The 22,111-nt window shown below is 51.9% G+C and overlaps 2 protein-coding genes across 12 annotated transcripts; one reads left to right on the forward strand and one right to left on the reverse strand.

Moving 5' to 3' along the window:
- Positions 1-874: 874 nt before the first annotated feature.
- Positions 875-6,197, reverse strand: DPAGT1 (dolichyl-phosphate N-acetylglucosaminephosphotransferase 1). 7 transcript variants are annotated; one of them, XM_055273442.2, is made up of 9 exons: positions 5,508-6,197; positions 5,031-5,151; positions 4,643-4,856; positions 4,277-4,423; positions 2,765-2,849; positions 2,218-2,406; positions 1,827-1,914; positions 1,505-1,660; positions 875-1,426 (listed from the first exon to the last, which is right to left on the reverse strand). In XM_055273442.2, exons 1-9 carry the CDS (start codon positions 5,666-5,668, stop codon positions 1,361-1,363), a joined length of 1,227 nt encoding a protein of 408 aa, XP_055129417.1. In that variant the 5' UTR covers positions 5,669-6,197; the 3' UTR covers positions 875-1,360. The 7 variants fall into 7 exon arrangements, with proteins under 7 accessions (XP_055129417.1, XP_063491641.1, XP_055129420.1 ...); XM_063635571.1 differs by having other exon boundaries at positions 875-1,660; positions 5,508-5,668; XM_063635572.1 differs by lacking the exon at positions 875-1,426 and having other exon boundaries at positions 1,547-1,660; positions 1,808-1,914; positions 5,508-5,668.
- On the forward strand, positions 5,713-21,115 carry C2CD2L (C2CD2 like). 5 transcript variants are annotated; one of them, XM_063635560.1, is made up of 17 exons: positions 5,740-5,852; positions 9,263-9,328; positions 11,064-11,119; positions 11,504-12,090; positions 14,098-14,193; positions 14,555-14,674; positions 14,845-14,955; positions 15,050-15,166; positions 15,261-15,372; positions 15,525-15,633; positions 16,332-16,396; positions 16,486-16,613; positions 16,704-16,878; positions 17,613-17,714; positions 17,853-17,989; positions 18,081-18,366; positions 20,040-21,115. In XM_063635560.1, exons 4-17 carry the CDS (start codon positions 11,737-11,739, stop codon positions 20,249-20,251), a joined length of 2,124 nt encoding a protein of 707 aa, XP_063491630.1. In that variant the 5' UTR covers positions 5,740-5,852; positions 9,263-9,328; positions 11,064-11,119; positions 11,504-11,736; the 3' UTR covers positions 20,252-21,115. The 5 variants fall into 5 exon arrangements, with proteins under 5 accessions (XP_063491631.1, XP_063491630.1, XP_055129410.1 ...); XM_063635561.1 differs by lacking the exon at positions 9,263-9,328 and having other exon boundaries at positions 5,713-5,852; XM_055273435.2 differs by lacking the exons at positions 5,740-5,852; positions 9,263-9,328; positions 11,064-11,119 and having other exon boundaries at positions 11,167-12,090.
- The last annotated feature ends 996 nt before the right edge of the window (positions 21,116-22,111 follow it).

Here is a 22,111-nt window from a genome sequence, read left to right on the forward strand (position 1 = left end):
CTGATTGGTCGAATTTGAAAACCTTTTGCCCGGGGAGAAAAGGCGAGGAGGAGGGGTGGCACGCAGACTGCCAACTACCCGTTGATGTAGCCAATCCTTGTAAAGCGCGCGAGGTTTAAACACTACAGTCGGAAACCAGAACCGGAAGACCAAAGGGGTGGAGTCTGAGGCCACCTAGAGAGCTTCTGGGAAATCTGTGCCGGCGTAGGATTTTTAAAGGAAAGGGGTCAACATTATAGCTACTGCAGCCCTCCCTTCCAGGTCCGGTCACTCCCTCCTCCCTTCTCCTACCTGACAAAGGGAGAATGGAAAACGGGAAGAAATTAGACCCCTTTTCTTTCTTTTTTTTTTTAAATAGACCGGGTCTCACTCGCTCTGTCAGCCAGGCTGGAGTGCAGTGGTGTGATCTCAGCTCACTGCAGCCTCGAACTCCTGGGCTCCAGGGATCCTCCCTGCTCAACCTCCCGAGTAGCTGGTACTACAAGTGCTCCACCACACTTGGCTAATTATTTTATTTTTGTAGAGACGGCGTCCCGTTTTGTTGCCCGGGCTGTCTTGAATTCCTGGGCTCGGGCAATCCTCCTGCCTCAGCCTCCTAAAGTGCTGGGATTACAGGCATGAGCCACTGCACCCGGTGACTCTTTGAAAGTTTGATCCCATGCCAGGAAACAGGATACTTCAATTTTGTGGCCCTCCATGCCACCTGAAGTATCAGGATATTTATTCAATATGTTCTGTTTGGTCTCAGTTCTGTTCACTTCTTGTTAGGGTCTGATGGGGCAGAGAGATAGGCATTCTGTTGGAGGAAGTACCCCCACCAACCCTCCCAAACTACCCAAAAATGCCCATATAGGAAATATACCTACAGGAACAATAAGAAAAAGACAACGCTTTATTGTCTCCATTGAGAGCATGTGGCCCCCTGCTTAGTTCTTACTAATCAGAACACTTAATTTACAATCAAATGACATGTCACTGTGGAGCCTGTGTCCCTAGCCTTGGCCCAAGTTCTATCCCAAAAACCAGTAGTTCCTTGAGAGTCAGGACTCTGAAACGTGAGTGTGGATAACTGCAAAAAAAGCTGCTGTATCCCACCCTATGAGGCTGCAAAGATAGGATGGAGAGGGAGAGAGTAGCAAGTTGCAGAAAGCCATTGGTAAAATCCAATCAGTAGTCAGCAGAGGGCAAGAAACGCCCAGGATGCCAATGATCACAGGGAAAGGAAAATGCTGAGAACAAAATCTGGAGGAGTACGAAGAGTGAGAGAGGCCTGGGCAAGGAGGCAGTCTGGGACCAGACAGAGGTCAGCCTGAGTTACGAATCCTAGAGACTGTGAGGTAAAGGACAATGATCAAGGGACTCAGACATCATAGAAGAGTCGAACGAGCTGATATCGAATGGAGAAGGTGATGGCACTGCCCACGATCTGCAAGGAGAAATGGACTGGAGTAAGAATCACGCAGAAAGGGAGACAAGGAGGTATAAACTTGATCCCCATCCTCACCTGCAGCAGCAGCAGGAGCAATGTGAGGTTTCTCTCATGTATGGGCCCAAAGATTTTAAGTAGCAGATTGATGAGGGTCATGTTGTTACATTCAGTGAATTCACCATCCTCAGTCTCACTCTGGTGTACTGCCACCAGCCGGAGGTTCTCTGCCACCTGGAGGGACCAGAGGTGAAAAGAACCTCAGCTAATACCTACGCTTTAGGAATGTGGATCTATTTAATGCTTTCAAGTTCCCCTTGGATTTGATATAGGCCTAGGTTCCCCATTCCTCAAGGTCAGGATGGCAGCCTAGGGCCTTACCTCCTTGTTACCCTGTTACCTTTAAAATAAAGGTGCCCAAGAAAGAGAGGCTCTTGGTCTTGAACTTGGAATAGCTCATCTCCAGTTTGCCTGTCTTGATATTGAGTCTGCGGGGGGAAGATAGCTTCATGTGACTGGGCCACTATTTGAACCCTCCTCCCTGTGGCTAATAGGAAGAGCATTGAATGTGGAGTCAACCTGAGATCTATTTCTGGCTCTGCTGCTTACTGTTATCAGAACCACTGTATCATATTATGCAAATAAATGTGCTTTGTAAGTTATAAAGGGCTACTCACATGGAAATAGCCCTTCTTTGGGCCCACTCCCTTTGTACAGCAAATGTATAGGCTGGCATTAGATATCCCAAGTGAAAAGGCTATGATGTCCATTTCAAGCCCCAAAGCAGCTACCTGGGTATGCGGTGGCGAGGGCAGGGGATGATATGCAGGAGCTGAGGCAGTGAGTAGAGGAAGTTGAACACCTGGGGCATGAAGAATAGTAGCATGGTCTTGCTGAAGTGTCCCAAGATGCCCACCACGGCAAAGGTCATGCCAGCAAAGTAACAGAAGGTATCTCCCACAAACACCCGTGATGGGTACCTGTGTGGGGGAGAGGATCCGAGCTAGTGGCAAGAGGCATTACCAATCCTTTCTCTCACATCACACCCTATGGGCACTGGACTAGCCCTGACCCTAGTTCTGACTCAGAGGAGACTCCAGTTGTGCAGCAACTCTGCAGGATCCAAGGCCCTGAATTCATCTATTCCTGGGGCCTCCACGCACTCATCCCTAACTACTGCTGGGTAGAGAGAAATTTCAGAATGCGACCAACTGAAGACACAGAAAACTCCATAGAGGTATGCACAGGTTTAGCTTCACCACCACAAGGTGGGTTATGATAAGGGCCATCTTTGCCATGTGTTCAGGTAGTTGTCTCCTTATCCACAGGCCTACTTACCAGTTGTGGTAGAGCAATCCCAAAGTGGTGAAAAAAAAGGGTATCATGAAGTAGAGGGAAAAGACATGATCATCCCGACAATCACCTTTGGAAGCAAAGAAGAAAGAAGGGAAAGTTAATACCCACTTCCTCTGCATACCTTGGTCCTATTTTTGTCTAAGTTCTGTTTACAGCTGTATCATACACCTCACCCAAGTCACTTTTAAGAACTCAATACCCCTTTTATGTCACCCAAGGCAATTCCCAATATTCCACCTCTTTCATGCAGCCTTCCAAACTAGTTACTATCTTAAATTTGGTTTAGCCCATTCTGATGTAAGTTTGGATACCAACTTTACTTCTTAGCTTTGTGACCTCGATCTTGATCATGACACATTTAACTTCTCTAAGCCTGTTTTCTCATCTGTAAAACAGGGCTGATTATAACATCTGCCACACAAAACCATTACAAGATTTAAATAAGATAGTGTTTAAAAAGTACTTAGCTTTAATAAACACTTGTTGATGTTCATCAGCCAAAGACCACCAGAAACACATCTATAGTTCAAAGCTAGGTTTAATGACTTGTTGTAAAAAGGGAGACTTCAGAAACCACACACCATTGGGAACCACGGAATGTCTCAGTAAGAGGGTGTTAGGAGGGGCTTGTAGTAGCATTTGTTTTGGGTATTTTGGGAGAGGGTGAAAGAAAGTAGTTTTGCTCCAGACTGGGTGCTGTTAGAAAGCAGGAGTAATTCATGGCTGGGTGTGGTGACTCACGCCTGTAATCCCAGCACTTTGGGAGGCTGAGGCGGGCAGATCACCTGAGGTCAGGAGTTCGAGACCAGCCTGACCAACATGGAGAAACCCCGTCTCTACTAAAAATACAAAATTAGCTGGGTGTGGTGGCACATGCCTGTAATCCCAGCTACTAGGGAGGCTGAGGCAGGAGAATCGCTTGAACCTGGGAGGCGGAGGTTGCGGTGAGCCGAGATCGCACCATTGTACTCCAGCTTGGGCAAGAGCGAAACTCCGTCTCAAAAAAGAAAAAAAAAAAAGAAAGCAAGAGTAATTCTATGATCAAGCATTTTAATGTTTATCTAAGAAGTGGTAGGAACTGGCTGGGCACAGTGGCTCAAGAGTGTAATCCCAGCACTTTGGGAGGCCAAGGCTGGCAGATCACTTGAGCCCAGGAGTTCAAGACCAGCTTAGGCAACATGGTGAAACCCTGTCTCTACAAAAAATACAAAAATTTGCCAGGTGTGGTGGTGCATGCCTGTAGCCCCAGCTACTTGGGAGGCTGGGACAGGAGGATCGTTTGAGTCAGAGGTTGCAGTGAGCTAAGATTGCACCACTGCTCTCTAGCCTCTGTGACAGAGGGAGACCCTGTCTCAAAAAAAAAAAAAAAAAGAAGTGGTAGGAACTGAGTTGTTATTGGAGAGCAGCAGCAGTCGCTCATGTTAGCTGAGAGAGGGGATCTTGGCCAGTCTTTAACACTCAGACTTCTCTCTCCCCACCCCCAATCCCACCTACCTTCCAACTCTACCAGGTTGAAGACAATGATGGAAGCAGAAATGACTAGTGACTGGCCAGCCTCTAGGCCGTTAATTCCTGCTAGGATATTGATGGCATTGGTACAGAACACTGCCAGCAGCCCCATGTAGACATAGTACAGGATTCCTGGAGGGAGAGATGGTAGGAAAAGAAGTAGTGCCACCTAGGGAAGGAGGATTTAAGAATTTTTAGAGAAGTGGTGAGGACAGGATACGATGAAGGGCTACCAGAAAGGATCTAGGAAGACACAGAGACAGAAAAGGAACACTTGGAGGAGAATGTGGAGCACCAGGAAGGGTTCCCTGAAGTAGGTGCCATAGGGGCAGCAGTGGCAGGACTACCTACCCAAGTCCAGATGCAGGCCAAGTATCGGGCGGAAGGGCTTGGGCACCACAATGGTCGTGTTGCCAAAGTTGGTGAAATAGACCATGAGGAGAGGTAGTGAGGCAGCTGTGGGTAGCAGCAGCTTATGGCGCCAGCGCAGATTCAGTACATCATCCGCAAAGCCCAGGAAGATCATGCAGCAGATGGCAAGGAGGGCACCTATCAGGGCCACAAACTGGGGGAGGCTCGGGCAGGTCCATGACTCAAGCCTGCTCCCATTCCACCTTTTAAGAATTCCTGTCTTTTCTGATCATTTCTTGGTCCCTCCCCACAAGCCCAAATAACCCCAATTCTCTCAGGTACCTCCCAGGTCCCAGCCACAGGCAATCACCCCCACGAACCCACTTACTTCATGGTGGGGGAATGCCTTACACTGCTCCTTCACAAAGCAGTTCAGGAAGGGGAAAGGGATGAAGCAGAAGAGGATGATAAGGAAAACAGCACCGCTGATCACTCCCTGGGATTCTGGGCTGTGGCCCAGCAGCAAGGGGGCGAGGGGGAAGAGGAAAGGGGGCGTGGTCACTCACTAGTACAGGTGTTACAATAACCCAAAGTGGTCTTCTCATTCCCGGTTTTTTATTTTGGTAAGTGGTGAGGCGGGCGGAGGGAGGAAAGCACCACTGCCAGAGTCCCAGATATACCCAAGGGTCCCTACCCATCCTTTCCCCAGTGCGAGTAAGTTCTGCTCATCACCTCTCCGAGTTCCAGGCTGCCTGGGTTAGTTCTGAGTCTTCACGTGTGGTCAAGCACCCCGGTCCCCGCCCCTGCCCTAGCCACTCCTTCCTTAGCCCTTGCCCCCTGCCCGGACCCGTGTGCCGCTGCTCACATCTGCTGTCGGCTGGTTTTGTTGAGGTCCTGACCACAGAGGCGCGCAGCAATGAAGTGGCCCCGGAAGGCCGGGATGAGGGTGACTGTGGCCACAAATCCCAGCAGCGAGACGATCAAATTGATCAGCAGCGGCATGGGCAATTCCGAGAAGGCCCACATGGTGACCGGTCAGGGGCCCGGCTCCGCCGCCGCTTCAGGTAACGGGCAAGCTGAGCAGCAGTCCTGAGGCGTCAGCAGTATGGAGTGGCCGCTCCCCACAGGCAGGCTCTTCCCACACCAATCTGAGCAAAACCCAACAACTCTGACTTGAGCCGCCCTCGGGACACCGGAGAACCTCTCTAAGGTAACCTAGGTTCTGCCCTGCTGCACCGGCCTACCTACTGTTTCCGCCCGGATCTTGTTCGCTGAACAACTATCACTGCGGAAGGCGGCGGCCGCCATTTTTAATATGGGCATAGGAGGTAGGGGAGGGGTGGAGGTGGAAGATAAGTGTGATTCTAAATTTCATCCTATGTTCGAGAGTAGAATCACCGAGAGAGTACTGGAAACGCAATTAAAGAAAGGCAGCCAAGAACGGATACTTCCCTAACATTATGTTAAAGATGTACTACCCAGAGCAGAAATGCCAATTGCCTGGTTCCAAGATGAATGCCTCCTTGTACCACGTGTCTGACACCGCTCACGTTCCGGTTCCACGTCAGTTTTAGCTCCGTCCGCCTCCGTAGGTCAAGCTTAAAGGGCCCGTACCTCTCCCTTAATCTGGGATGCCTCTGGCTCCAGGAAGATGGCTATTGAAAGGCAGGGGGTGGGGAGGGGGAACGAGGGTGTGGAGCCGCCCCTGTTCCTTGCAGGAAACGTGTTGCCAACATAGTCGGAAGCCAAGGTAAACACAACTCAGTTCCCGGAAACGCAGCTACGATTTGGAAGTATAGTGTCAATTCTAAAGCGTAGATCCTTGAAAAGCCCTTCCCACTCTGTTTTTCTTGTCCTCGATTCTGGTATTTATTTCTCAGCATCCCACCCACCTTCTGCCCCAGCTGTAGCAGTTAGTTGCCCGGCAACCCAGCGCAGCACTTCACTGAGGGATTGGGAGTACCCTCAGGTCTTGGATTTAACTCGGGACTTGAGCTTGGCCCTGGATCACTGCATTGTACCTAGCTCCCACAAGGAGGAGATGGAGATTTCCAGGCTGAGGCTCTGGAAAGAGCTGAGGAGGGAGAGGAATCAGACCCACAACTGACTTCCTGTGAGTCTGAGGAACTCCCAGTCAGGTTTCTTCCTGTAGGTCACTATGCATTTTGCTTGGCCTCCTGCAGGTCGCTGAGCATTTTGCTTGGCCTGTTCCCCTGCAAACAACAATTCACCAGCTTTTTTTTTTTTTTTTTTTTTTGAGACGGAGTTTCGCTCTTGTTGCCTAGGCTGGAGTGCAATGGCGCGATCTCAGCTCACCGCAACCTCCACCTCCTAGGTTCAAGCGATTCTCCTGCCTCAGCCTCCCAAGTAGCTGGGATTACAGGCAGTAGCTGGGATTACAGGCATGCGCCACCACGCCCGGCTAATTTTGTATTTTTAGTACAGACGGGATTTCTCCATGTTGGTCAGGCTGGTCTGGGACTCCCGACCTCAGGTGATCTGCCCGCCTCGGCCTCCCAAAATGCTGGGAGTACAGACGTGAGCCACTACGCCCAGCCAGTTCACCAGCATCTTTATTACCTTTCATTCCCCGACAGGCTCTTAGGCGGCAAATGATTTCCATTTGTCAGAGAGGAAGTCACCACCAGTGAGTTAGGAAAAGGACTCCAATAGCCTAGCGCTTTGTCCACTCTTCCTTCTATGGCATGTTCCAGGAGTCAGGGTCATGTTGACTTTTTTTAAGCCGAAGATAGTTTCTTCTTTCTCTCAAAATCAGATGTGTGGCCGGGCGCAGTGGCTCACGTCTGTAATCCCAGCACTTTGGGAGGCGAAGGTGGGTAGCTCACTTGAGGTCAGGAGTTTGAGACCAGCCTGGCCAACACGGTGAAACCCAGTCTCTACTGAAAATACAAAAATTAGCCGGGTGTGGTGGCACATGCCTGTAATCTCAGCTACTCAGGAGGCTGAGGCAGGAGGATCGCTTGAACCTGGGATGTGGAGGTTGCAGTGAGCCGTGATCATGCCACTGCACCCCAGCCTGGGCAACAGAGGGGAAACTCTGTCTCAAAACAAACAAACAAACTAAATCAGATGTGAAATGGCTTTTCTACTTGAAAATGGCTCTAATTAACAACAACAAAAACCCAGATATGTATAAAATACATAAATTTTCGTAATTTACTTGCTAGTATTCCACCAGATTTTCAGTACTTATCCCACTGCTATTATTTTTCCGTGTGTGTGTTGTGTGTATGCACGTGTGCCTCTCTTAAACTAGAAACTCCCAGGAGGCAAGTGTTTTCTCTTCCACAGGGTGTCCCCATGGGGCTAGGAACACAGACATCTGTGTACAAGGAAGGCATCATCACACATAATGAGGCCGAGGCTGAAAGGAGGACTGACAGCAATAGGTGCATATGGAGGGAGCAATTAGTTGTGACCAGAGTAAGTGGTCTTGAGGAAGAGAAGTATCATTTCAGTAGATTATAAGAGTAGAAGGACCTTTCACAGGCAGTGACAGTGAGGCACCAGAAGCAGGTGGAAAGGAGGAGCTTGTGGGATCCCAGAGGAGGCAGCATTCAGTTATCTTGTTGATGACGAGTATACTGAGACTCCCTGGAGGTCTGAGAGCCAGTCTGTATCTATTTCCTTTTTTATTAGGAGGCCAATCCTAATAAATCTTCCTTCCCAGCCTGGTATTGGGAAGCTTTGTCTCTTTCTTCTCCAGAGATCATTAGCCCTTCCTACCACCACCCTCCTGTGGAGGGTGGGAGGATGTAATCAAAGACAAGAGATACTAAGCATTCATCATCCACATATACATGTTACTATCAGAAAATGGTTACTAAGATACTTGTCAGATAATCTGAGTATTTTTGTTCTCATGATGGTAAAGGCCCAGTTGATGATCAGACTAATCAGAAGGAGAAACAAACACACACATGACTTTTGGCTTCACTTGAAATTGTGTGCCTTTCCTGGTAAAAGTTCAAAGCATTTTCCTGAATGCTGAAGCAGGCCCTAGGATTCACAGACCAGCTGACTTATCAGTGGCCCCGGACTGAGCAGACAGTGTTTGAGATGCACATCTCTTCTAAGTAGCCCTGAGTGGCTCCCAATGAGCAAGGCCAATCCACTAAATCTGATTGCTAGACAAAGCCTGTCCCAAAAATGTTTCATAGTGCCACAAAGACAATGAGACCCCTCTGGACAGTCTGGGGCTGTGATACTTGCAGGACTCTATCTGTGGCTCTGTCCAGGCAGCTGAATCACTCTTTTTCCTTTTCCTCCCACCTCTCCCCTCTTAGTCTAGAAAAAAGTTGTTAATTAAAAGCAAGCCCCAGGATTTCCCATTCCACTGGTATGGCATGAATGATATTTCAAAAGACAGAAATGGCATAGAAATTCTCAAAGCATACTTGAGTATTTTCTGTTAGACTTCTTAAAATTACAAAGTTTGTTAATCCCTACTATGTGCATAGGAAGCTCTTCAGTACTGTGGAGGATACAAACTAATATAATTGCAGTTGCTTGCCCCAGGGAGTCTACTTCAACATATTTAGAGCATCTTGGTTGAATTTGAGGGAAGAGAGATGACTAAGACATGGTTCCCACCCCTAGGCAGCTTCCTGATGCATGGAAAAAGCAGACATATAAACAATCAGCTAGACTCTAAGGCAGAATGAGGTAAGTGCTAGAGGTCTAAGTAATGGATGAAAGAGGGAGGACTAGGCTGGGCACAGTGGCTCTCACCTGTAATCCCAGCACTTTGGGAGGCTGAGGCGGGAGGATCACCTGAGGTCAGGAGTTCGAGATCAGCCTGGCCAACATGGTGAAACCCTGTCTCTACTAAAAATAACAAAAATTAGCCAGGCATGATGGCACATGCCTATAGTCCCAGCTACTTGGTAGGCTGAGGCAGGAGAATCGCTCAAACCTGGGAGGTGGAGGTTGCAGTGAGCCAAGATCTAGCTACTGCACTCCAGCCTGGGCAACAGTGACTCTCTGTCTCAAAAAAAGAAAAAAAAAAAAAAAGAGGGAGGACTAACTAGGGAGACTCATGTAAGACTGAATTGTGAAGCAGTATCTGGCAGCATAGGACCAAGCACTCAGTGGAGAAGTTGAGGGAATAAATCAAAGAAGTCAGAGAATGGAGATCACTGGGGGGTCTGAGGGTTCCTGAAGGATTCTTGGGGGAAGAGGGTCTTCACAGGGAAATCTTCTACCTGGACAACTTCCTGCATAACCTGCTCCCCTAAACCCTAGCTGCTCTTCCCACTGACAGCTTCCTCCTGCATCCCTGGGTTCTGGCCCTGAGTTCTCTCCTCCCTTGATTTCATGCCTTCTCTTCCCTTTGAGATTAGAAACCCAGACTCTAGGAATCTCCACTGATTTGGCAGTCCAGTGACAATGCATGGGCAGGGCCACAGGAGGTTACCTCATTCACCCCCACCTCTCCCCATCATTCCTTACAGGGAAATCCAGGGAGGCCCAGGCTACCCCACCACCTCCTCTGGCTCAGACAAACCGGTTGCTGACCTGTCAGTTTCTGTCTAGCCCTGCAACCCCACACTTTAGAAGCCATTGTTTTATTCTCTTATTCTCATGTGCTCATTCCTCAGACAACTACTTGGGTTTGGGAGAAAGATACTTAACACCCTTCCATCCTACCTCTTTAAGAAAGGGACTATGTGCCAAAGAGCTTCCCACATGTATGAAGAAGGGGCTCTTGGGAGAATGTGAATTCCCCCAGGATTCCTTTGAATCCTTTTGCAGGTATTTCCTTCCCCTGTCCTCAGCAAGCATTGATGAGCCCCAGTCCTGTAGAGGTTGAATCAACTCCTTGAGTCTAGGAAAAGATGGCTCCTGAGGCCAGAGGTTGGGCAGTGTACCTACAGCACCATTTCTTGGGAGCTTGTTGGGATATCACATACTTGGAGTGGCAAGGTCTTGTGGCTGAATCTATTGATAGTCCAGTGCTACATTGCCAGCTCCCCTGTCATTACCACCCCCTCTACACGTGCTCCATAGGCAGGAGCTGTTACTATGGAAATACATTATTTTTAAAAACAGACACACAGCCTGGGCTTGGGAATCTCCAGAACAAACCTACATGAGCAAGGAGGTTAATGGGGCTGTTTCTGGGTCCAAGCTCCAAGAGGAAGGAGGGTGATGATGGTGGGGGGCATTCAAAATTCGGTATTCTACTCTCAACCTCTCCCAGCTTCAGGTTCTGCTTTCTCTCTGTTGACATCAGCTGGACCTCTGCCAGACACTTCTATCTGGGAGGGATGCTCTGCATCTCTTTACCCTGGGCCTAGCTCCCCCCAGGAAATGGGAAGCTAGAAGTCGCTGAGTCTGGGGGTGTTGGGAGAAGGGGGCGGTGACTTCCACAGGGGTCACCTCCTTCTTAACCTCACAGGCGTCCGACCTGTGGACATCTAACAAGCACAGGGGAAAGCAAAGGCAGCATCTTAGGTAAGTGAAGTTGCTCTTGCCTTGAGCTGAGTGTGGGAGCACCGCGATTGCAAGATGGGGCGAGGTGATCAAAGATCCCGCCTATTTTCAACCCCGGAACCTCCTCCGCTCGCTGCTCGCCCTCCCGCCCTCCTCCAGCGAGGGAGCGCCAGGATGTCCTGGCCCCGCCCGGCGCGGGTGCGGCTCCTTTAAGGGCGGGTGGGGGCGGGGCGCCGGCGGTGTTGTCAGTGTCAGCTCTGCGCACGCAGCCCTCCCGGAGCCGGTGCCGGCCCGCGAGCCCCAGGGTCTCTGCAGACCAGTCCCCTCCCGGGTCCGGCGGGGCCCGCGCGGTGGGAGGAGTCGGGCACTGGCCGGCGACTAACTGGGGTCCGACTGCTGACCAAGCTAGGAGGGACCCGGACCACGGAGACAGAGACCCCGGCGTCGCGACCCCCGAGGACCTCCTCTCCTCGCTCTGTGGCACCCACTAGTCCTGGGCACTCAGCCGCGGAGAGCCCCCGACCCCGCGCGCCTAGCCCCGGGGGAGCCCGCCTCCGCCCCGCGGCCAGCCCGGGCCATGCTCCCCCGGGGCAGCGGCTGAGCCCCAGCGGGGACCGGGACCGGAGCCCGCGCGGAGCATGGATCCGGGCTGGGGGCAGCGGGACGTGGGCTGGGCGGCCTTGCTGATCCTCTTCGCCGCCTCGCTGCTCACGGTGTTCGCTTGGCTGCTGCAATATGCCCGGGGCTTGTGGCTGGCGCGGGCCCGCGGGGACCGGGGCCCGGGACCCGCCTTAGCCGGGGAACCCGCGGGTTCCCTGCGGGAGCTGGGCGTGTGGCGCTCGCTGCTGCGGCTGCGGGCGACTCGGGCTGGCGCCGCCGAGGAGCCAGGAGTCCGGGGCCTCCTGGCGTCACTCTTCGCCTTCAAGTCTTTCCGGGAGAACTGGCAGCGGGCTTGGGTGCGAGCGCTGAACGAGCAGGCCTGCAGGGACGGGGTGAGTTGGACCAAGCGCTTGGGTGGTCCCTTCAGCCTTTCCTTCCAGGGGAGGGACTGACTGCTCGTGCTAGGAGGCCAGATGAGGGTGGGCATAAATTGGGGAACCCTATGGCTTCTCTTCCCCTCCTGGATCAGAGAAAAGGGTGCCGCTAAGGCTGGGAGTTGTAGAAATCCAACTGGGTCCCCAGACCTCCATTTCTGTGGGCAAGGTACTCTGGCTCCAAACCCATGCACAAGTTGCTGTTCTCATAGCAACGCTAATCCCTGTGCCTGAGGGCACTTCCGCCTTGCCTGGGTGCTGGTTGTGTTGGGGCATGGGAGACAGGTGCACCTGCAGAAGGAATTTGCCTGCTTCTCATGCCACCACACCCATTTAACATTTCATGCCCCAAATCCCTGGTGTGGTCAGGCAGATCCCCAAGGAGCCTGAATCACCCCCCTACCCCACAGTAATTTCACTGCTACAGTCAAACACATCCTTATCCTCCATGCTGGCCTGTGGTTCATGGGGGGGTTGGGGAGTGTTCAGGTAGAGAGCAGATTGACAGTGCCCTTACCAGTAGATGAGCTTGGAGCTGCCCCTTGAGGGTCAGTCACAAACCAGTCCAGCCTACTTCCTCCCATTGCACCATGGGCAGCTGGCCTCCCAGGAAGTGGGGCAGGAAGCATGGTCATGAGACAGAGATAAGGTGGGAGGTAGAAGTCTCTCTTTTCTGGAGCTCCCTCCCATCCTGGCCCAGCAATCTCTCCTTGCTCTCACAGTCCATCAGCTCCTTGCTCAGAGGGTTCTCTATTTCCAGCCACTATGAGTTTGGAGGCTTTACCTTACTAGTTCCCCAGATGCTGGAAACAGAAATGGCCACAAGAAATTGCTCTATTTCCTCTGTCCAGCTGGTCGGCTGAAAGCCAGATGGCATCTGTCAGTTTACACCTTGAACCCACCTCTTCATCCAACTCTCCCTGTACCTTGTCCCTCGGTCAGAAGCAACTCCCCAGGATAGCTGACTCAGCTGGACATTGGCCTCCCTTGCAGAGGGTGGGGAGATTGAGGTTTCAAGCATCCGTCTCCCCATCTTCCTTAGCCTAGCCTTTGAATGAGACAGCTACCAGAGCAAAGGAGTTGGCTTCCCCTGGTTTGCCAGGCAAATGAACCCTATGGATTTGTTTCCTCCATCTCAAGACCCAAGGAAGAGTTGCCAGCCAATTCTGTGTCCCTTCCTCAATTCTATGTCCGCACTGCTCTCCAGGTGGGGCTGCGGAAGGTTGCTTCCATTACTGTGGACGAATTAGGGAGCAGCTCTTTTGAGATCTAAGCAGCTTTCTGCTAATACCATCCTGCTATCTGCCTTGAGGAATTAGCCAGGCCCCTGGACTCTTGGGTCCTCTGAGCTTGTGTCTCTTCCCAGTCCCCCTGGTACAGATCCCCAAGGCCATGCTAGTCTTCATCTCCAAGAATATGAAGCATCATACTCTTGAAGCCTCCACATCTTATTTATTTGGAAGAAGGCTTAGCTTCATTTCTCCAGCTCTTATTTTGAACAAAGTGGCTCTACCACCTTTACCCGTGGCTTAGCCCTTTCCCTCTCTGCCCAGCTATTATATATAGGTGGCAACCAGCACCTTAACCTTTTTCTATGTAGGGTTTTTTGTTTGTTTGTTTTTTGTTTTGTTAGGGGGTAGGGTAGGGGATGAAAGGGATTGCGGGGAGAAGAAGAAGGAAGCTCCTGGTATTCCAGGAGGAAGCCAGGGTCTTCAGCTTAAGGTGACCTAGTCTCTGAGGTGGACTAACTCCCCATTGCTCCATGGCTCCTAGCAGCTAAGGCCCCTGGAGAGGGAGGCTTTGAGGGGACTACCTCCTGTCTTAAAGCCCTGAGCCAAGGAGGGGCCAGAAGCCAGCCTGCAGCTGAGGCCTCCGCAGTGGCAGAGTCCAGCCAGCAACTGAGCAGGCCAGCCCTGTGGGGGGCAGCTCCAGAGACCTGATCCTATGCCCACATTACTCCCTCAGAGCTCCATCCAAATCGCCTTTGAGGAGGTGCCCCAACTCCCACCCAGAGCCAGCATCAGTCATGTGACCTGCGTAGACCAATCTGAGCATACCATGGTAAGGGTCTGATGGGCACTGCCCTCTTTGGGGTCCAAGAAGGACTGACCCCAAGGGCTCCCTTTAGTCCAGAGGTTCTTAACCTGGAGTCTGTGAATGCCTTATGGATCTAAGGATTGGCTTCAGGAAGTCTGAGAATCCCATTGAAGTTACGTGCAAAATGTTGGATATGTGTTTGTATGCATTTTTCTGGGGAGAGGAGTCCTTGGCATTTATCTGATTCTTTTAGGGATTTATGATCCTGAAAACATGAAGTCCTTAGGAAAATGGAAGTGGGGAGGGGTCTGCTGAACTATTATAGGGCAGTTCAAAGCAGGGTGAGCACCCTTCCCCCACATCTGACCCACCTCGCTGGTCTCAGGTGCTGCGTTGCCAGCTTTCTGCTGAGGAGGTGCGGTTCCCAGTCTCTGTGACCCAGCAGTCCCCCGCTGCCGTCTCCATGGAGACCTACCACGTCACTCTGACACTGCCACCAACACAGGTAGAAGGGGATGTGGGAAACCCGAGTTGGGCAGGGGGCGGTTCCGTTGGTTCGGCTTCTTCCATTTGTTTCCTGTCTGGGATGGAATTCAGGAAGGGAGGGTCTTCAGGAATTAGGAGTCCTTGGGGAAATGGGGCAAGTCAGCCCAGTCACTTTGTTCCTGTCTGTAGTTGGAAGTCAACCTGGAGGAAATCCCTGGTGAGGGGCTGCTCATATCCTGGGCCTTCACTGATCGCCCAGATCTCAGCCTAACGGTGCTTCCCAAGCTTCAGGCCAGGGAGGTAAGGAGGCAGGGCTGGCAGAGAAGAGGCAGAACGGGGAGGGAGGCAGAGGTGGGGGATCCACCTCCTTGTTGTTCCCTTCTTCTCTCTGCAGAGAGGTGAAGAACAAGTAGAGCTCTCCACGATTGAGGAACTGATCAAGGACGCCATAGTCAGCACCCAGCCAGCCATGATGGTCAACCTCAGGGCTTGCTCTGCCCCAGGAGGCCTGGTGAGTTGGCACCCAAAGCAAAAGATTTGCATGCATCTTGTTCCCAGGGTGCTATGTCAGGATTCTTGCTCTTTGGACCTTCTTCTGCTCTTAGGTACCGAGTGAGAAGCCACCCATGATGCCCCAGGCTCAGCCAGCCATCCCCAGACCTACCCGGTTATTCTTACGGCAGCTTCGGGCATCTCACTTGGGAAATGAGCTGGAAGGTGAGAGCTAGAAGTGGCTGCGGGACTGCCAAGGCTAAGGCTATGGTTGGTTGCAGATGCTCTCTGCCCCTCTGCCAAGGGTACAGCCTCTTTATTCTGCAGTGACTTCCCATCTTTGATCTGAGCATCTTCTAACTTCTGGTTCCTCACAGGCACCGAGGAACTGTGCTGTGTAGCTGAACTTGACAACCCCATGCAGCAGAAGTGGACCAAGCCCGCGAGGGCTGGATCTGAGGTGGAGTGGACAGAAGACCTGGCACTGTAAGGAGTAACCCTGCCCCGACCCCATGCTCCAGAGCAGAGAGGATCAAACCCTTCCAGCACAGTCCTTGCAGGAATCAGCTCTGTTTTCAGTAGTCTTTGGCGTGAGCCCCTGTTGTATGCCAGGCCCTGGCATGGGTCTTAGGGATACGGACTTGACCAAGATACAGCCCCCACCCCTAGATCAATGACAAGCTTGAAGCAGAGACAGGTGTACATATAGAAGATGGTACAACCGCTCCAGTTGAGGTTTATATAATGTGCCGTCAGGGTGCCTAGGTGAGGGGGAAATTAATTCCCATGAGGGAATAAGGATCAGAGTAGGCTTCATGGAGGAGATGGCATTTAAACCACACTTTAGAGCAAGAGTAGGATTTCTTCAGAGTGTGAAAGTAGTCTCGGCAGAGGGAAGAGCTGGAGCAAATGAAAGAGGGTGGCTTGCAACTGAGAGACTGGCAAGACGGGAGGAGCAGGACCAGGGAGGATTTGAATGCACAGCTGAGAAGCATGGTTTCCACTCAGGCCCTGTCCCTTTCTCTTGGGACGAGAGAGAATTTGGAGGCCAGGAGAATCTGATTGGAGCATTTGTGCCGTTTTATTTATGTACACAGCTCTCTGCCTCTGGCCTATGATCCACTCAAGTGTGGGTTCAGCTTGCTAATCTTCCCCTTCCTGCCCCATCTCCTCTTGTCCCACAGGGATCTGGGCCCCCAGAGCCGGGAGCTGACCCTCAAAGTGCTGAGGAACAGCAGCTGTGGAGACAGTGAGTGAGGGGTGGGAGGGGCACCCCTGGGTGGGTGCAGAGTGGGGTCTGGCCATGGGCCCAGCTCACAGTGCTATCCCTTTCCCCAGCCGAACTCCTAGGCCAGGCCACACTGCCTGTGGGCTCCCCCTCCAGACCACTGTCTCGAAGACAGGTGTGCCCACTCACCCCAGGGCCAGGGAAAGCCCTGGGACCAGCAGCCACCATGGCAGTGGAGGTGAGAAGCTGACCCCTGGCGTAGGTGGGAGGACACAGGGGATAGGCAGTCTCTGAGGCTCTGTCTCTTCTCTCTCCCACCCCTGGGCAGCTTCAGTACGAGGAGGGCTCTCCCCGGAACCTGGGTACTCCCACCTCCTCCACTCCACGCCCCAGCATCACACCTACCAAGAAGATTGAGCTTGACCGGACCATCATGCCCGATGGCACCATTGTCACCACAGTCACCACCGTCCAGTCCCGGCCCCGTATAGATGGCAAATTAGGTAAAAAGAAGGAGCCTGGGAGCCCAGCTCTAGCCAGGGGCCCAGGACTGCAGACCCAAGGCAGGACAGTGAAAGAGGAGAGAAAGCCTTAATTCCAACTCCCCCTGTTTTCAGACATTCCATTCCAGTCCTACCACATCTTCCTCCCAATCTTTGTCTCTTTCAAACTTTCCCTTACCTCCTGCCATTTCCCCAGCAATTCCTCTCACTCTGCCACCCTTCTGGATCCTCCTGCCCCTCCTCACACAGGACTGTTGCACTCCCACCTTCCAGCTTCCCCTCTGGCTTTTCACAGGTGTCTTTGGTCCCAGCTGACTATAATTGTCCATCCTGCTACCCTCAGCCCTCCAGCTCCCCCTGGGGTCCTCCAACAAACCCAGAGGCCTCTGTGGCATTTCTACCCCACTCAGTGGGCCCCCATGGCACTTCTGCCATTATAGGGGCCCCACTGAATTGCCCCAACTTCAGGGGGCCCCAGTACCCCCCTGTTCCCCCTCCATATTTTCGTAGCATCTCCCCACACCCTCAGCAGGCCCCGTGGCACTTTCCTACACTCCCATTAGCTCTTGGGGTGTCTTTTAGTCCCCATGGCATCTTAATCACCCTTGCGATTAATCACCCCTTAATCATTCTTGCCCTCTGAGTCACCCAAAGTCTGCATCTCAACAAAGACAGTAGGGGTGGGGGCCACTCTGAAGCACCTCCCAGCTCACTGACCCTCCCCCACCCACCAGACTCCCCCTCCCGCTCCCCGTCCAAGGTGGAGGTGACCGAGAAGACGACAACTGTGCTGAGTGAGAGCAGTGGCCCCAGCAATACCTCCCATAGCAGCAGCCGTGAGTGGGGAATGGGGTGCATGAGTGTGGGTTGGCCCTCGTGCCCCAGCATCAAAAAGTACTCTGGGTGGGATAGGAGGAGTTCCAATCCAAGAAAAAGCCAGGGGAAGTCAGGTTATTCATTCTCTGCACCCCTAGCAGGGGACAGCCACCTTTCCAACGGCTTGGACCCTGTAGCAGAGACAGCGATTCGCCAGCTGACGGAGCCCAGTGGGCGGGTGGCCAAGAAGACACCCACCAAGCGCAGCACTCTCATCATCTCTGGTGTTTCCAAGGTAACAGGGCTCTGGGGAGAGCAGCTGGGATGGGGAGAAAGCCCTAATGGGTCAGTCACTCCTGCCCATTAAAACTCATCCCTCCTGCCAGGTGCCCATTGCTCAGGACGAGTTGGCACTATCCCTGGGCTATGCGGCATCCCTGGAAGCCTCAATGCAAGATGATGCAGGGACCAGCGGAGGTCCCTCTTCACCTCCCTCAGACCCACCAGCCATGTCTCCAGGACCCCTAGATGCCCTCTCTAGTCCCACAAGTGTCCAGGAAGCAGACGAGACAACCCGTTCGGATATTTCTGAGAGGCCATCTGTGGATGACATTGAGTCGGAAACAGGGTCCACTGGTGCCCTGGAGACCCGCAGCCTCAAGGATCACAAAGGTAGGGGGACGTTGGCAGGGTGCCCTTCATCTCTTCTTTTATACACATGTCATGACCTGGGAGACCTCAAGCCAGCGTGCCTTCTCCTTCCTCCCCTAAGAGATAGCCAGAGTTCCTAGCCTAGTTCAGCCAAGCTAGCCTAGAGGGGGATCTTGGTGCCTTGGTTCCTGGCCTAGATCTGACATGCTTGTGATAGGAAGGGATGCCAAAGTATTTCCCTTTACCTCCATTGTTCTTTCTTCCTGAGTCTGAGTGCCAGTTTTCCTGCCCTTTAAAAAAAAATTATAAAAATTTATTCCCAGGCAGGGTGTGGTGGCTCACACCAGCACTTTGGGAGGCCAAGGCGGGCGGATTACCTGAGCCCAGGAGTTCAAGACTAGCCTGGGCAACATGGTGAGACCCCGTCTCTACTAAAAATACAATAAATTGGCCGGGCATAGTGGCACACACCTGTAATCTCAGCTACTCAGGGGGCTGAGGTGGGAGGATTCCTTGAGCCTGGGAGGTTGAGGTTCAAGGAGGTTGAGGCAGTGAGCCATGATTGTGCCACTGCACTCCAGCCTGGGTGACAGAGTGAGACCCTGTCTCCAAAAAAAAATTTTTTTTTCCATGGCCGGGCGGGGTGGCTAATGCCTGTAATCCTAGCACTTTGGGAGGCCAAAGCGGGTGGATCACGAGGTCAGGAGTTCAAGACCAGCCTGGCCAACATGGGAAAACCCCATCTCTACTAAAAATACAAACATTAGCCAGGCATGGTGGCAGGCGCCTGTAATCCCAGCTACTCGGGAGGCTGAGGCAGGAGAATCGCTTGAACCTGGGGGGTGGAGGTCGCAGTGAGCCCAGATTATGACACTGCACTCCAGCCTGGGTGACAGAATGAGACTCTGTCTCGAAAAAAAAAAAAAATTCTTCCCTTTCATTCTGCACCCTCTCCCCCATGAGTATAAGAAATCCTACCCTTGGGTTGTCCATCTGGCAGCAAGACAGGCAGTGACCAGTGGTGGTAGTTCTTCTAACTTTAAAAGATGAGAGGCTAACCCTAAAACATCTTCATTCCTCTACCAGTGAGACTATCAACCATGGATTGATCTATCTATTTTTTAAGCCTGCATCACTTCTTGAGATAATGAGGTTTCTACCTCCAAAGCCTGCTGGGTGAGCACCTTGCTCATTATACTGGTTCTGAATTTACCTCTTTGAAGTTTCTAGTTGCACCACTTCCTGCTCACAGCCTGGAATTTGGTTAACAAGTCAGTGTCAACCCACCTTTCCCTTCATGATTTATAGGCTTTTGGGAGTACCTTCTGGTAGCTTTTGTCTTCCCATAGGAAAGAGGCCCAATCCCAGTTTGTCCTCACAAAGCAGCCAGCCCCATGATATCTCTTTTGCAGGCAGAGTTAGGAGTGTACACAGATCCCCACAAGTACCACGATTTTTGCCTCAGGAAGGATAAAGCACATGTTTGTTTCTGCTTTCGTTTTCTTTTTTCTTTTTTTCACGAAGTCTTATAGAGAAGTATGTTTCTGCTTTCTTTCCTGAGGAAGCCTGGCTTCTGGGCCACGGGACTGATCCTGTCCACATCCTCTATCCCTCCATTCTCGATCGTGTCTCTGCCCCCGTCTCACCCCATCCCGTGCCCCTCTCTGCCTCAGCTTCCCCCTCTTCCCCTGCAGTGAGTTTCCTGCGCAGCGGCACTAAGCTGATCTTCCGCCGGAGGCCTAGGCAGAAGGAAGCTGGCCTGAGCCAATCACACGATGACCTCTCCAACGCAACGGCCACGCCCAGTGTCCGAAAGAAGGCGGGCAGCTTTTCTCGCCGCCTTATCAAGCGCTTTTCCTTCAAATCCAAACCCAAGGCCAATGGTAACCCCAGCCCCCAGCTCTGAGGACCCAGCTCTGAAAGGGCACGAGTTCTCTCAGCCCATTCCCCACTTCCCCTTCCATACCCCTTCCTGGATCTCCAGTGCCTGGGCCAGGAAAGCCCTCTGGGTTCCGGGAAGCCCTGTCCACCCTGGGCCATGGGGCCGGTTGGAAGGATACTTGGAATGGGAAGCACATGAGAGGTGGACACCCGTTGCCGAGGACATGGACGAGGGACTGGTGGCTGGGAGGGAGAGGAGGGCCCTGTCCGGCATGTGTGGGCATTCCCCAGAAGCGTTTGCCTCCTGCTGAGCCTGGTCCCTGAGCGGAGTCCCAGCGTGCTCAGCTCTTCAGCTGACCCTTCCTCCCTTATTTATTCTCTTTTCTATTTATATGTGTGGCTTAAGACCCTCTGTGAACAGATGATAGAGGGCATCTCTCCCAGGTGACCCTTCTTTTCTGTCCCAGGAGGGTGGGTAATTCCCTTTGGGATGGGGCTCCCACACCTCCCTCAGGTCCCCACTCAGACCAGCACCAGTGTCTGCCTCTGAGAATGTTGGCAGCTCACAGAGAGCAGGGCCGGCCTGGGATGGGGGGCAGGTACTCCCCACCTCCCTGCCTCCCCTCCTGCTCCTCATCCCTACCTTCCCCTTTATTACCGTTTTTTGTACTTGATGCCTTCTCTGTGAGCAGTGGCTCTGTGGGAAGGAGGGAGCCGGGAGCCTGGTGGGAAGCCTTCCCCAGAGAGATGGTTTTAGGGGCTTTATTTAAAGACTGTGATGATGGAGCCACGCAAGGCTGCACCTCTGTGTGTTGGGAGACGATGATGATGTCCATTGCTGTGTGATGGCTTGGAATTTAATTTATTAAAGTCAAATGGAGTTTATAAACTGGACAACTGGTTATCCTTTGAAAGGCAGTAGGCAGCCAGGCTATGACATGGATGGTGTGGGAAGATGAGAGACAGGGGCCCGGATAATGAGGTTGGGTAGATGACACACATTGTGGATCTGCTAAAAAGTTCCTGCAGGGAAGAAGGGGTGTGCAGAGAAAGGATGGAAGAGATAGGAGGCTCTGGAGTGTGAAATTGTAGCAAAAAAGTCAATCGACTAGTACAGGTTAGTCTTCATTCCCCTTGCTGGAACAGGCTACTCCTTCTAGGATGTAATGGAGATCAAAGCTTGGACCCTGTAACTAGACTGCCTGCCTGGGTTTGAGTCCTAGCTTTTCTAATTACTTGTGTGACCTTGGGCAAGTCATGTAACCTCTAAGTGCCTCAGTTTTCTCATCTGTAAAATGGGAACTTCAATCATCATGGCTATCATTTGGTTGTAGATGAGAAGTAAATGAAGTGCTGAGTAAGTGTTAACTGTTGCCTCAGAAGAAACTGGGAGGGGGAAGTCTTAGAAGTGTTTCAACATAATAAAAGCTCTCTCATTCTGAAATATGGGCAAATTTCAGGGATTGATAGATCCTAGCAAACTCTGTGTCCCTGGTTCCCGTGCTTGAGATCTTACACAGGACTTGAACCAGGTAAGCTGCTACAGGATATTGGGCAGAATGCAGGACCAGGAAGCAAGAAAACTGAGTCTGCCACAGACAAACCAAGTGATCTTGAGCAGGCAACTTCTCCTTTGGGGACCTCAACTTCCTCATATCTAAAATAAGGGTGACCTGGATAATCATTCAGGTCACTTTCAGCCTTGACATTCTATGACTACCTACATCTCAGGGTGTTTAGGGCACATGCCTTTGGGTAGATAGCATGTGGAAATTGTTACTATTCCCCATGCTCCTGTCCACACTACTCACCAAATATGAGATATCTGGGAAGAATGGAGGGTATAGATATTTTTTTTCAATTTAGTTTTATATATCTGGGGGGA

Source organism: Symphalangus syndactylus, chromosome 3 (genome assembly GCF_028878055.3).
Source record: "Symphalangus syndactylus isolate Jambi chromosome 3, NHGRI_mSymSyn1-v2.1_pri, whole genome shotgun sequence".
Taxonomy (NCBI): domain Eukaryota; kingdom Metazoa; phylum Chordata; class Mammalia; order Primates; family Hylobatidae; genus Symphalangus; species Symphalangus syndactylus.